Genomic DNA, 14,386 nt, shown 5'->3' with positions numbered 1-14,386 from the left:
GTTCACGGCATGGCTGGTTTTCGGGCTGCTCTTGGCCGCTGTGTACTCCTGGCTGCGACTACCTCACCAACCCGACACAGCGGGTAAAAAACCAGACATACAGAGGCCAAAAGATCACTGTACAGTTGACTCTTACTGTTTATGCAGGAAAAGGCTGTAGTTTTCTTTTGTGAGTTCATTATTGAAACATTGAGTATTTACAGAGCCTGGGGAATTACATATATAAACACTTGATTTTTCAGAGTAACCCTGAAATAATAGAGGCTATTATCTCCATTTTTACAGATAAGATAACCGAGGAACAGAATGGGCCTATATCTAGTAAACGGGAGAAAGAGGTGAATTTGAACCCAGCCCTCATGCTTTATCCCTTATTGCCTCTCATATAGTATAGACCATTAGACTGAGAATAGGGAAATATGAGTTCTGGTTTAGGCCCGGTTTCTCTAAAATCCTCTACAATTCCATTATAAATAATGCGGGTATATAGAAATGGCAGACACAATCCCAATTTTATCATACTTTAACGATTTTTAGTTAAAAGCGTCTTTTTTCATCTCCACTACACCTCTTGGAACCAACAATTTCTCCCTCTAACCCTTTTGGATCTTTTCTGCATCCCATCCTTCCAACGCTTCTTTATCTAGTGTCAGTTTAGGTTTCTCCAGCACCAATGAGCAGGTATGATTCACACTGCAGGTGAACACAGAAATCTACAATGCTCAACAACAGCAGTTCAGACACAAGAAGTGATTAAAACAAAAATGGGGGGAGGTCAGTTGGAAGGGACGCCACTTCCAGATTAGGGCATCCCTAGAAGGCCCTTTCCTGAAATTCATTCATTTAACAAATATTTATTGAGCACCTAAGTGCCAGGCACTGCGGATACAGAGAGTACAAGAAAGATAACCCTGCTCTTTTGGAGTAAACATTCTAGAGCAGTTTGGGATTCTGGATGCAATACAAACATAGTATCAATAGCAACTGTGATTTATACTCATAAGCAAAGACTCCAACCCTCAGAAGGGGTACAAAGAAGACATTTGTTAGAAACTCTCTACAACTCAAAACTAGCTGGAGGCAATCACATTACAGAAAATATGGGAATCAGAATTTGCAACCAGAGGCACCTGGCTGGCTCAGTTGCTAGAGCATACAACTCTTGATCTTGGCGTCCTAAATTCAAGCCCCATGATGAGTGTAGAGATTACTTAAAAATAAAATCTTAGAAGGGGCGCTCAGTCGTTAAGCGTCTGCCTTCATCACAGGTCATGATCCCCGGGTCCTGGGATCAAGCCCCGCATTGGGCTCCCTGCTTGGCAGGAAGCCTGCTTCTCGCTCTCCCACTCCCCTTGCTTGTGTTTCCTCTCCTGCTGTCTGTCTCTGTCAAATAAATAAAATCTTTCAAAAATAAAAAATAAATAAAATAAAATCTTTAAAAAAAGGAATCTGCAACCAAATGTGGTACTATCAAAAAGGAATACTAAAACTCTACTATAGTGAACAATGAAAAGAGGCATTAGGAACTAGATAGGGATGCAACAGACTTTAATTAGAGTGTTTACTGTAAGTCTTGGCTGAAAAAAAATATCCTGATAAGCCCAAGACAGGCAAAAAATTGCTGTTTAGAACCACTTCCTTCTAAGTGGGGAAAATATTATTAAAGGATTAAGATGTTGGCAAATTCTTTGTGCTGTTTAACAAAAGTAGATGGTTGTTTTTAATCCACTGAACACTCTGTTAGCTATTGAATGGGTTAAAGTGGACCTGAGGCTGTTTGTAAATAGAATTTGACAAAGATGAATTCTTGAAGGAAAGAGAATTTTTGAGAATTTGGGGTTTGGGGGGCCAAGCCTAGAGAAAGGGGTTTGTGTGTCTGCACACATGACAGAGAGAGAATGAATATGAATGAAGGCCAAACTCCTGCTTTCCGTAAGTCATCCTCATCTCAGTATGAAAACTCCATCTTTCCAGTTGGTTAGGCCAAACACTGGAAATCATCCGTGACTTCTCTTCCAACCTTACAGCATATCCTACTGGCTCCAACTTCAAGATATATAACTTCTCATTACCTGGTCCAAGCCACTTTCATCTCTTACCTTAATTACCGTGAAAACCATCTTAAACAGCAGGCCAGGGCGCCTGGGTGGCTCAGTTGGTTAAGCGTCTGCCTTCAGCTCAGGTCATGATCCTGGAGTCCTGGGATCCAGCTCCGCATCGGGCTCCCTGCTCGATGGGGAGCCTGCTTCTCCCTCTCCCTCCATCCCCCCCACTCCCCGCTTGTGTTCTCTTGCTTGCTCACTCTCTCTCAAATAAATCTTTAAAAGAAAATAAAAAAACACAGCAGGCCAAATGAACACTTTAAAACCTAAGCCAGATCACGTCACTTTTCTGCTCAAAGCTTTTCAATGGTGCATTTCACTATCTTCATAGTGGCTTACAAGGCCCCACAGTATCTAGCCTTCCATTGCCTCTCTAACCACATATCCTATTATTCTCTCCTCGTGTCCATATTAGCTACACTGCCGTCCTTGCAATTTCTCAAACATACCAGCATATTTTCACCTCAGAACCTTGCGCTTGTTTCCTGGAATGAGCCCGTAATGTTCTTACCCCAGCTATTCTCATGGCTTGCTCTCTCACCTCTTTCAGATTTTTGCTGAACTGTAATTTCATGAGGCCTTCCTTCCTAGCCATCTTATTTCCAACTTCAAGAGCCCTACTTAGCTACACACAGACACACAAAACATCTCTATCCCCCCTTCTCCGCTTTACATTCTCCAAAGTACTTACTATCTAACATACTAAGTTTTACTTACTTGTCTTCCCTACAACTAGAATATGTAAATTCTATGAGGGCAGGATGTTTGACATGTTTACTGCCATATTCCCATCCGTAAACAGTACATAGCACTTGATAGGTACTATTTTCTAATGAATGAATAGATTTAAGGCAGGAAAAGTACCTGGAACAACTCTTCAGAAAAGGTCTTATCTAGTATTCAATTGTAACTTGTTTTTATCACTGTGGTTTTTCGGTTACCTGATTGTTATGTGAAATGAAGCAGCTGATATACCACAGTACAAAAAAAGGCAGCACAAGTAGGACATGTGACATAAACCAAATCAGTTCAGAAATAGGCCCCAGAGCTACAGATTACAGTAAACACATGCCTCTTATACAGTAAATACAATCCACAGAAGACATAGAAAGGGCTTCAAACTTTCCTCAGATCACTGAATGATAGAGATCAAGCCTATCTTAATCCACTATCAAGTGCCAGAGACCAGGATCATGTACGCACTGACCATAAGATGAAACCTAACTCTGTATCAATTAGTTTAACAAGCCCTATTAATGGGAATCCAGTTGCACACCACCTTTATATTGATTTATACCTCATCTATCGCCAAGGATGACAGTTGATAGTAACTCTCTTAACAAAGGCAAAACACTAAACTTAGGATTTTGTAATATCATCCATTCCTCCATTCTTCATTTACTTCTCTTCCATTCAAACCAGACCAGAATTCCTAAAATGTTAGCAACTTCCACAAAAGTTTCAGAAGTACAGCAATCAAAAATCTTAAGTTGTTTTATTTTAGAAAATGGAAGGATGACCAAAACTCAAGTGATTTTTTTTTCAGAAGTGTACATCATTCATCATTCTGTCAAACTGATCTTTTCCTTTTAAACTATAGCTTCTGCTAACTTTGTGTTGTAAGTTTGGAGTATTTTAGCATAAGAATTCTTTCCCTTGATTTACCTGGTGTGTGTGGTTTTGTATGTTCCAGGAAAAGAGTTGAGTATTCACTATCAATTTTTCCAGGCACCACCAAGAATGCTATATTGAGTGAGGGGTTTCTTCTCCCCTCTGACTACATCATACTTTATACCACCAGGTTCACTATGACAACCAAATCTTAGGTCTTTCCAATGGACTCAATTCCCACAGGATCTTGTGTAGTCAGAAAGTACATACTACTACCAAAACTAAAAACTGTAATCATAACAGTAAAATGACAGTTAAAGACTAATTTGAAGACTTAGGACACATAAACAACAATCAGATGAGTGTTTTATCATTAACATTTATTGATGGGATGGATAAATACAGATTGAGAAACATACTTGACAGCAAGATATCAAACTGATAGCCAGACTATAAAATGTATACAACATCCTTTTTTAAATTTTTTAAAAATGTTTTTGAATTTTTTACAAAGAGCCCTTACTGTAATGGTCACTTACATCCTATCAATCACATTAACAGCAGTAGAGATCCCAGGGGTAGCATCCAGAACTGAGGTGCCTCAAGTAGGACAGAGGCAACAGCAGAATAGTATGCTGAGAAAGGACTCTTAAGAGCAATACAAAGAAAACAGACAAAAATATTACCACAAAATTGTACCTGAGTGACATAGATTGGTAAAGTATTTTACTTTTTTTTTTCTTCTTTGCTCTTTGGTCTGATAAGAAAACGGACAGTTTCAGGAGTGTGGAGTAGGGTGAGGGAAAGGTCGGTTTCAAATCCAGAAACCTAGGTTAACACTAAGTCAGGCTGCTGCATTCTTTTCTTTGGGTGCTTAACCCAGACAGCACTTCCATCTTGTAACCAATTCCAATGTGATCTACCACTAACCAGTTAGGTCCTCAGCATTCAACTGAAGAGTTCCTGATAACCTGATGGAGACATACTTGCTCTGGCTTCAATTAGCATGCTGTCAAGCATCCCTCTCCATGCTTAACATGGCAACGGAAAACCCAAGAGTCTTTCTCTTCTTTTCATTCAACCATAAATATGCACTCAAAAAGGGGAAGAGCAGACACTGCTTTTTAGTAAACATTTTCTTTCCCTCCCTTTTGCAATGCCAAGTTCATATTAAAAACTTTAGGAACATTAAAATGGAAGGGTCTCCCACTTAGAAAATAATTCTCATTCCAGACCACTCTATCAGGTAGGATTACAGTACCATGCTTGTTTCAAACTCACACCCTCAGAGGGATAAAAAGACAAAATAAAACTTGATAGTGTGATACAACACGAACACTTCTTAAACCATCAGGAGCAAACACTCAGTTAAAAGCTGGGTGTTAACAAGCAGCAACATGGGAAATCTGGGGAGGTACTAAAGTCACTGAAAGCTTAGTTGGGACTGCAAAGGGCTTATTTCTCGCCATGTGAAGGGTTGCATAGACTGCTTAAATTCTCCCAAACCCAAGAGAATATTTGTATTCCAACTTCAAGATGTTCTAGAATATCCTCTTCCTAGCATTAGTATCAAAATAACTCCTTTACAAAAGAATAATCCTTTTAAAAAATTAACCTGTTCCCAAGTTCCCACAATTCCTGTGCTTCTGTGGGGAAACAAAGATCTTTAAAATCCTACCATACTGGGCTAAGACCCCTCTAATTGCCTTTGTCCAGAAGCAAAGTATGAGAGGTATGCATTTTTAACATGGGGAATTAGGTAGTAGAAGCTTAAGTAAATCCAGCACTGATGTTACCATGATTTTATTTCTATATCCTAATCCATTGCTGTTTCCAACTGGAGATTTAATTTTTTTTCTATCAACACTGGTGAAGCCAATAATACAGAACTATGAAAAATGATACACTGAATCAAAACACAAAATCATTAAAAAAAAAAGAAAGAAAGAAAAGAAAAAGAGGAAGCTGAGAGTCTCAGATATGGAAACACACTGATTCATGAGTGAGCAGTTTAGACTAATTCCTACATATTTTCTAAACCCAAAAAGCATAACTGATATTGCAGAAGACCAATTTAGCTTTAAATTAATGCTTCACTAGAGTTCAGCCAACAGCAACACAGGTATCTGATTAAAAGCCCTAAGGACATTCCACAGGTGTTTGTTTTTGCCAACAGAAGAGTCACGCAAGGTTTTAGGAATGAATTTATAAGAACTTGAGGCTCCACGCCTGCTTACCACCACTTATCCTTGATAGTCTAGGTTAAAAGGAGAAAAAAAGCCAAGTTTAACTAGACTAACTTTAGATGGGTAAATCCCATTTCTCACCCTGTGAAGGTGTGAGCATAGAGAAAACACAGAGTTTAGACACCACAAAACCCTTTGAAGCCTAAGTTTATGTAATTTGCACAATAGGCATGCTAGTCAACAGGCATATCTGCGAACCCAAATGCAGCAGCTTCATGCAGACACACAGGACATTCATGACATATACACAGATCCAAAAGCTGTGGACACTGTAGATACCTTAAAACAGCATCAGGAGGCATTAATATAGAAGTCTTTAAATTGACCTACAACAGCAATGAAACCGGTACAAAGGCCAGACTGCACAGCATAAAGCAGCTCTTAGGCTCTAGTAAGCACTTTTTCTAGTTCACTCCTGACAAAAGTTCCAAGCAACTAAGTACAGATGCCATGGGAAACAGCTCTGAGGCCAAGTGGATATGTCTGCCTCTGTGGTGAAGGAGTGCATATGATTAGAAAATATGTGACATTTCATGAGAAAAACTGAACGCTGGAAAAGACATTTTCATAATCAAATCAGTGATCAATTCCACAAAGATACAGATCCAAACTAAATAAACTTTTGGGAAGGTCAGGAAGGAAAGCAGACGCCACCAAACAAAATCTAAACAAATAGAAAGCCTAGATTTAGTAAACACATCACACATCTACCAATTACCTAGCACAACACAGAAAATATCAGGGAGCTAGAGGAAAATGCCATCAGTGAAAATGAAGTAACATTCTATGTATTACTGGTTTATAGGTCGGCAGAGAGCTCATTTTACACAGCAATGGCAGGCACTCTAGACAGTTCAAATATGCAGAGATGCAGGACATTAATTCACCTTAAGGTTTACTGTACAAATTCCTTCCTATATTAGGCCAGTGCATCAACAATTTCAACTGCCTCAGTTTTCTCCCCAACCTGTTCCTGGCAAGCAGCAGCACATGTACAACTCCTGTCTCCCTATGACATCCAATGAAAAATATTCAACTTTTCTATACAGAATATTTGGTGTAAAGGAAGCTGCATTAAAAACAACAAGACATTCAAATTGCATCATCTTTTCCATAGCAAAAAATACCATGAAGACCAAAGAATATCACATCAAATGATCTGTGGCTTAGTGGCATTTTCAGTTAGACAACTTGGCTTAGAATTCTTTCTAGTCCCTTGACAGATTTCTTTCCTCAACAGAAGTGTTGAGTTTTGAGTGTCGGGATCTTGAACACCAATTATCCTGAAATCTGGGATAATCAAAAACCCATAATAGGACTCCTGATCCTTTTTTTTTTTAAGGAACTCTTAGAAATCTTCTGAAAAACCTCTGCCTAGAAACTAAAGCCACCAAAGATGGACAATCTGCATCTGTGGGCTAGGGTTGCTCACCCTCATGACACCAGTACTGTTAAATTCACAAGCTCCAATCTCTGAAGTCATATAGGTTGCAAAAATTAAGGATGCAGCTGTTTCCCTTCAGATATACAGATAAAAAGCAAGTCTTACATTCATAATGCAATTTAAAATACAATATCCTAAAAATACCCAATCACAATTTCATTGTTTTCAGTATCCTCTAGGTCCATGGCTTCTCCCAGAACTATTCTCATATATGGTCTGGGCTTTCAGAGGCAGGATATACAGCACACATCCCCCTTCCCCTCAGAGACCCTGAGATTGCTCTCACTTGAACACTTTCCCAAAGCCCAACTTGAAAAAAAGACACACCCAATTCTGTAGGGCAGAAGGCAGCCTTGCTCTCCAATCCTTCTTCCTCAACCCCACCTTTGTTCTGCATCAAAAGGGAAAAGGGGGTAAAAGAGAAGTTTTTATAATGGAGTCCAGAATCAGGCCATTGGCTGCGCTTGCCCCAACTAGAATTTAGAAGGCTACCACTCAATTACAACATAAAGAAATGGGAAAATACCATGCTAACACATGCCTCTTCCTTCCTTTATGTTCTAAAGGCCACACTGTGTTCTCTCTAGTAGACTGTTGGGAAGTGAAAATGGTGAGGGACAGGGAGGGAAAGATAAAACATGATTTTTAAACACACACTTAAAACCACACATACCCACACTTACGTACACACTTAAAGGTCTCAACACTTCAAGTGGCCAGAGCCTATCAGACAGAACTCAAGGCCAAAAGCCTACCCTCCCATCCCCCCTACACACCCTCCCACCCTCCAATCCCACCCCCCAGGAGTCATTGCTATGTATCTCATACACACAGCAAAATCCCTATCCCCTCCCCGATGATATAAAAAAAACTAAACAGATAACTTACTTTCTTTAAATTATTTTTTAAAAGTCTCTTAAAAGATTTTGACATTTAAATACTTCCTCTCTTCTGATATATTAAACACCAAAAGGATCCACAATTGTTTGATAAAACAAACCCTCCATATTTCAGTCCTGGCAAGAAGAGGGAAGACATCAACTCTAATCAACCTAATTAGGAGGTGGAGAGGCCAAGAACAGAGAAAGTATTCTTAATCCTTCACAGCTTCAACACATTCTCACCTCTCTAATACCAGTAAAAACTATAATAAAATAGTTAAATTTCTGAGGCAGTAGATATAATAACCAAGCCCCTCTACCACCCTCCCACCTGCATGTCAATATTAATTATTCCCTAGTCCAAGAAGGGTGACATAGTTCATAAGGGAAGTATTCTCTTAGTCCACAATCAGTAGTTAAAAAAAAAAAAGTTGTTTTTAAGGAAGTTTTTTTTCTCCTCTTCTTTTTCTTTTTTACTTAGGAAGGGGTGGAAGTGGTGGAGGAGGTTCTGATGGTAGAGGTGGTAGCCGGGGTTTGTCTGTATTACCAGATCTGGAGGACATTCCACCAGCCCGTGGATTCAGATATTCACCATAAGAATGAACAAAATCAAATGCAGGGGGCTGAGTGGGCTGAACACCCTGGGCACTGAGAAGGGAGTGAAGCATATTCACAGTATCCTGATAGTCTATTGTCTGAGTTGCATTGTGACCATTGGCCCCAGTGGGCCCTTTATCCAGTTTCATATGAGGAACTCGAGTTTTACAGCTGGGCTGTGAAAAAGGAAGGCCACTTGTGTCTGAGCTATGCCCAGGCAACTGGGCCATTGAAGGAAGAGGAGGGAAGGAAAAATTTATGGAAGAGGATTTAGTACTCTTGGCAATCTTGGCTGGATGATCAAACACTGCCCCTCCAGTCTCTTCAGGGGGACCCCTTTTACGAGTAGAACTGGAAGAGGAGAAAGAACTAGACAAGCTATAGGTTTTGTGTGCTAAGGTGCTTGTCTGGCTACTATGTTTTGGATCACCTGGACGTTTGTTCCCAGTACCAGCTGGAAGCTGTGAGTGAGAGTGCTTGTGTGAGTGGTGATTATGATGATGATGATGATTAGATGGGTGAGTCTTGTGCTTTTCTTTGTGCTCTCGGCTCTTTGTGACACTGTCCTCTACAGAATTGTGCTTGTCAGCTGCAGCATGGACTTTAATGCGCATTTTTATCTCCTCTGGTTTTGAAGAGGCAGCTTTATCTCCACTGGCCACTGGGATCCTCATTTTGAGAGCTGCTTTGTCAGCCTTTTCCAGAAAAGGCCGCTCGGGGTTTTCTGAGCCCTCTATGGGCATTTTCAGAATGACCGAAGAATGGCTATCATGGTGAGACAGGAGATTCTGGGCCGCATATGCATATTGTGACTTCACATTGGCCTCCATGTTCTCCAATTGCCTCTTCTGGGCAGCCAACTCTTCTGCATGTTTTGCACGGTATTCTTTCAGGGACACTTTAGCTGATGGCACACTCTTACTATTCTGCTTCTGGGAAATAAATGCATTCGAACCATCCTGTTGCAAAGGATGATCAACTCCCATAAGTGCTAAATTCTCACTAGTCCGATGACCCTGAGCAGGTTCCAGTTTAAAAGGAGGCTGGGAGGACAGCCAACGCTCGCCCTGCAACATCTCCACATTGCTTACGTTGCTGGATGACTCTTCAGTGGCTGGAAGGGAAGGCACTGCACTTGCAGAAGAAGTTGACATGCTCATTAAACCTGCAATAGTTGTGTCTGAAGAGCTCTGGGAAATCATATTGAGAATTGTCTGCTCCGAAGTGTTTTCATCTGTTCCTCGATCATCTGCTTTTGTTTTCTTGGCAGCCTGGCATGCCTAGAATGAAACAAATGACATCTCTTCACCTCAGGTAATTTATATAAAAAGGAAAAAAAAAACTGGAATGAGGAGACACTGCAACACTGGAAGTTCTGGATAGCCCATCGGCAGGCTACTCTAAGATCATTAATTATAACCACTAAAAGTTAAGATTTTAAAAACCTTCAGTCAAAAGTCATACAAACAAGATCTCAAGGAGATCTCTGCACTCCCACATTCACTGCAGCATTATTCACAATTGCCAAGATGTGGAAGAAACTCAAATGTCCATTAATGGATAATGGATAAGCAAAATGTGGTATATAAGTACAATGAAATCACACTTAGCCTTAAAAAAGGAAGAGGAGGATTCTGGGAAAATGTCAAAGTAGGAAGCACCAGGAATCTCTCCCCCTCAGACAACTGAGCTGGCAGAATTTGTCTGATGTAACTGTTTTGGAACTCTGGAGTCTGTTAAAGGCTTATAACTTTTGGGGTAAACCTTGGACAGTAAATTGGGGTTAATTTACATCAATTTCACCTTCAGCACATTAGCAACTACCCATCTCCTACCCCAGACACAATGGAGGCGGCTGTGCACCTGTTGCTGGAGTAGTTTACACACTCTGGGGGAGCCAGTACCAGCAAAAAGGACTCTCTCCTGCAAATATCAGGCTCTGTGCTCTGATCCCTGATTGTAGTTTCTGACCAAAGAGGTACTGACTAAGAGGCAGGCAGCCATTGTTACTGCACCTCCCTCTACTGTTGCAAGCTCCTCACCCTCTGGCTAACGTGACTTCCAGGGGACTTAAAGGACCGGCACCCTTTCTCCCCTTCATTTTTTGCTTTTTGCCCCTTTTGGGAGCCAGACATTAAAGAGCAGGATATTTAAAAAACAAAACAAAACAAAACAAACAAACAAAAACTGCATATAGAGAAAATCAGAATATTTTGACCACACATTCCCAGGGAAAGAATCAGAAAAGAAGTGAGAACACCTTAGGTTTATACCTCAGGCTTATCCTCAGCAGAGACACCACCCAAAATCAAATCCAGCCCCCCATCCAAAAATAATAACAAAACCCAGAAAAGCCTGGGAATCTGATTTAGATTCAAATGTCCAGTGTTCAACAAAAAATCACAAAGCATTTTAAGAAACAGGAAAGTATGGCCCATTCAAAGGAAAAAAATAAATCAACAGAAACTTCCCCTGAAAAGGACCTGATGGCAGAACTACCACACGAAGATTTTTTTTTTTTTAAAGATTTTATTTATTCAGTTGAGACACAGAGATAGCATGAGCAGGGGGAGAGGCAGAGGCAGAGGGAGAAGCAGGCTCCCAGCTCAGCCAGGAGCCCGATGCGGGACTTGATCCCAGGACCCCAGGATCATGACCTGAGCCGAAGGCAGACGCTTAACCATCTGAGCCACCCAGGTGCCCCCACACGAAGATTTTAAAATAACTCCCTTAAAGATACTCAAATAACTTAAAGAAAGTTATGGAGAAGGTTAAGAAAACAATATATGGGGGCGCCTGGGTGGCTCAGTCGTTAAGCGTCTGCCTTTGGCTCAGGTCATGATCCCGGGGTCCTGGGATTGAGCCCCGCATCGGGCTCCCTGCTCCACAGGAAGCCTGCTTCTCCCTCTCCCACTCCCCCCACTTGTGTTCCCTCTCTCGCTATGTCTCTGTCAAATAAATAAATAAAATCTTAAAAAAAAAAGAAAACAATATATGAACAAAATGGAAATATCAATAAATATCAATAAAGAGATAAAAAATCTAAAAGGAAACCAAAAAGAAATTCTGGAGCTGAGAAGTACAGGAACTGCAATGAAAATCCACCAAAGGGATTCAAACACAGATTTGAACACGTAGAAGAATCAATCAGCAAACTTTAAGATAGGACAATGAAAATCATTGAGTCTAAGGAACATAATGAAAAAAGATTGAAATGAACAGAGACCTATCAGACACCATCAACTGGACCAACACATGCAACATGAAAATTCCAGAAGAAGAAAAGAAAGGGGCAGAGAGAATATATGAAAAAATAATGGCTGCAAACTTCCAACTTTGATAAAGACAAGAATAGAAACAAAAGCTCAACAAATTCCAAGTAAGATGAACTCAATGAGACTCACACGAGACATATCAAACTTCAAAAGCCAAAGACAGAGAATCTTGAAAGCAACAAGAGAAGTGAGTCAACAGGTACAAGGGATCCTCGATAAGATCACGAGCAGGTTATCTCATCCAAAATATTGGAGGCCAGAAGACAGTGAACCAATACATTCCAAGTGCTAAAAGAAAAAAACCTGTCAACCAAGAAACCCATATCCAGCAAAAATGTCCTTCAAAAGTGAGCAAGAAATTTAAGACATTTCCAAATAGGTAAAAGCTGAGGAAGTTCATGACTACTAGACCAGTCAGTCGTCCAAGAAGTGCTCAAAGAAGTCCTGCAAGGTGAAATGAAAGGAGACTATACAGTAAATCAAAGCCATATGGAGAAATAAAGACCTTCAGTAAATACATGGACAATTACAAAAGCTACTTTTTTTTTTTTTAAGTAATCTCTACCCCCAAACATGAGGCTAGAATCCACAACCCTGAGAACAAGAGTCCCATGCTCTACCAACTGAGCCAGCCACATGCCCCAAAAGCGACTATTGCTTTAACAATGGTCTATAACTGTGCTTCCTGTTTTCTACATAATTTAAGAGACTAATACATTTTAAGGAAAAAAAACACAATTATTAGTGTAAAAGCCAGTATTACTGTAACTTTGGTTTGTAACTCAAGTCTTATTTTCTATTTAATTTAGGACCCTAACGCATTTAGAAGGATTATTAGGGATGCCTAGGTAGCTTAGTTGGTTGAGTGTCTGCCTTCAGCTCGGGTCATGATCCCGGGGTCCTAGGGTTGAGTCCCGCATCTGGCTCCTTGCGCAGTGGGGAGCCTACTTCTCCCTCTGCCTGCCACTCCTCCTGCTTGTGCTCACGTCCTCTGTCTCTCTCTCTCTCTCTGACAAATACAATCTTTTAAAAAAATTTTTAAAAAAAAGGATTATTAGGATTATTAGTTTATGTTCTGGGGCATGCAATGTATAAAGAGACAACTTTGTGACATCAACAACTAAAAGATATGGGGACCCAGCTATAAAGAAGAGAAGTTTTATGTTACTGAAGTTAAATCAGTATAAATTCAAATTATTGTAACTTTATGATGTTAAACATAATCCTCATGGTAACCACAAAGAAAACAGACATAGAATATACACAAAGGAAATGAGAAAGGAAGTTAAAATTTTCACTATGGAAAAATCAACTAAAAGACAGTAATGCAGGAAACGAGGGACAAAAAACTACAAGGCATGTAGAAAACAAACAGCATAAGCATAGTGACATTATCTATAATTACTTTAAATGAAAACAGATTAAACTCTCCAATAAAGACAGAGATTGTCAAAATGCATAAAAATACATGATCCAGCTATATGCTGTCTACAAGCAACTAAGATCCTAAGACCCAAAAAGGTTGAAAATGGAAGGAGGGAAAAACATGTATCATGCAAACAGTAACCAAGAGAGAGCAAGGGTGGCTACACTAATATGAGACAACATACATTTTAAAACAGAAAAGGCTTCAAGAGACACAAAAGGACATTATATATTAATAAAAGGCTCAATTTAGCAATTTTAACAATTATAAACATTTGCACTCCTAATAAAAGACAATCAAAACTGACAGAAGACTTCACTTGGAGACTTTAATATCCACGCAAAAGGGACAGAACAACCACAAAAGATAAGGAAACAGAGAACTTAAATTCACAAAATTGTGGAAACTAAATAACACTTTTAAACAACTAATGGATCAAAGAAGAAATCAAAAGGGAAACTGGAAAATACGTAGGGATGAATGAAAACAAAAACACAACATATCAAAACTTACGGGATGCAGCAAAAGCAGCACTAAGGGAGAAATTTATAGCTATGAACACTCACATTAAAAATAAAGAGCTCAATTTAACAAACTAAAGTTATAATGTGAGGAACTAGAAGAAGAACAAACTAAAGCCAAAGCAAACGGAAGGAATATAACAAAGATTACAGCACAGATAAACAAAATAGAAAACAGAATAGAGAAAAATTAATAAAACTAGCAGGTGGTTCTTTGAGAAGATCAAAAAAATTAAACCTTTAACTAGATGGTCTAGGAAAAAAACAAAAGATTCAAACCACT

The 14,386-nt window shown here is 39.7% G+C and overlaps 1 protein-coding gene across 2 annotated transcripts in view; it reads right to left on the bottom strand.

Moving 5' to 3' along the window:
- Positions 1-8,229: 8,229 nt before the first annotated feature.
- Positions 8,230-14,386, bottom strand: part of CCNT1 (cyclin T1) — a 31,929-nt gene continuing 25,772 nt past the window's right edge. The window contains exon 9 of one of the 2 annotated variants that reach the window (XM_032420607.1): positions 8,230-10,161. In XM_032420607.1, coding sequence (XP_032276498.1) covers positions 8,758-10,161 — 1,404 coding nt within the window. In that variant the 3' untranslated portion in view covers positions 8,230-8,757. The remainder of the gene's footprint in view (positions 10,162-14,386) is intronic. The other variant, XR_004301333.1, reaches the window with a different exon arrangement.

Source organism: Phoca vitulina, unplaced genomic scaffold (genome assembly GCF_004348235.1).
Source record: "Phoca vitulina isolate PV1807 unplaced genomic scaffold, GSC_HSeal_1.0 scaffold23, whole genome shotgun sequence".
NCBI lineage: Eukaryota > Metazoa > Chordata > Mammalia > Carnivora > Phocidae > Phoca > Phoca vitulina.
This window is presented reverse-complemented; position numbering and strand designations above follow the sequence as displayed.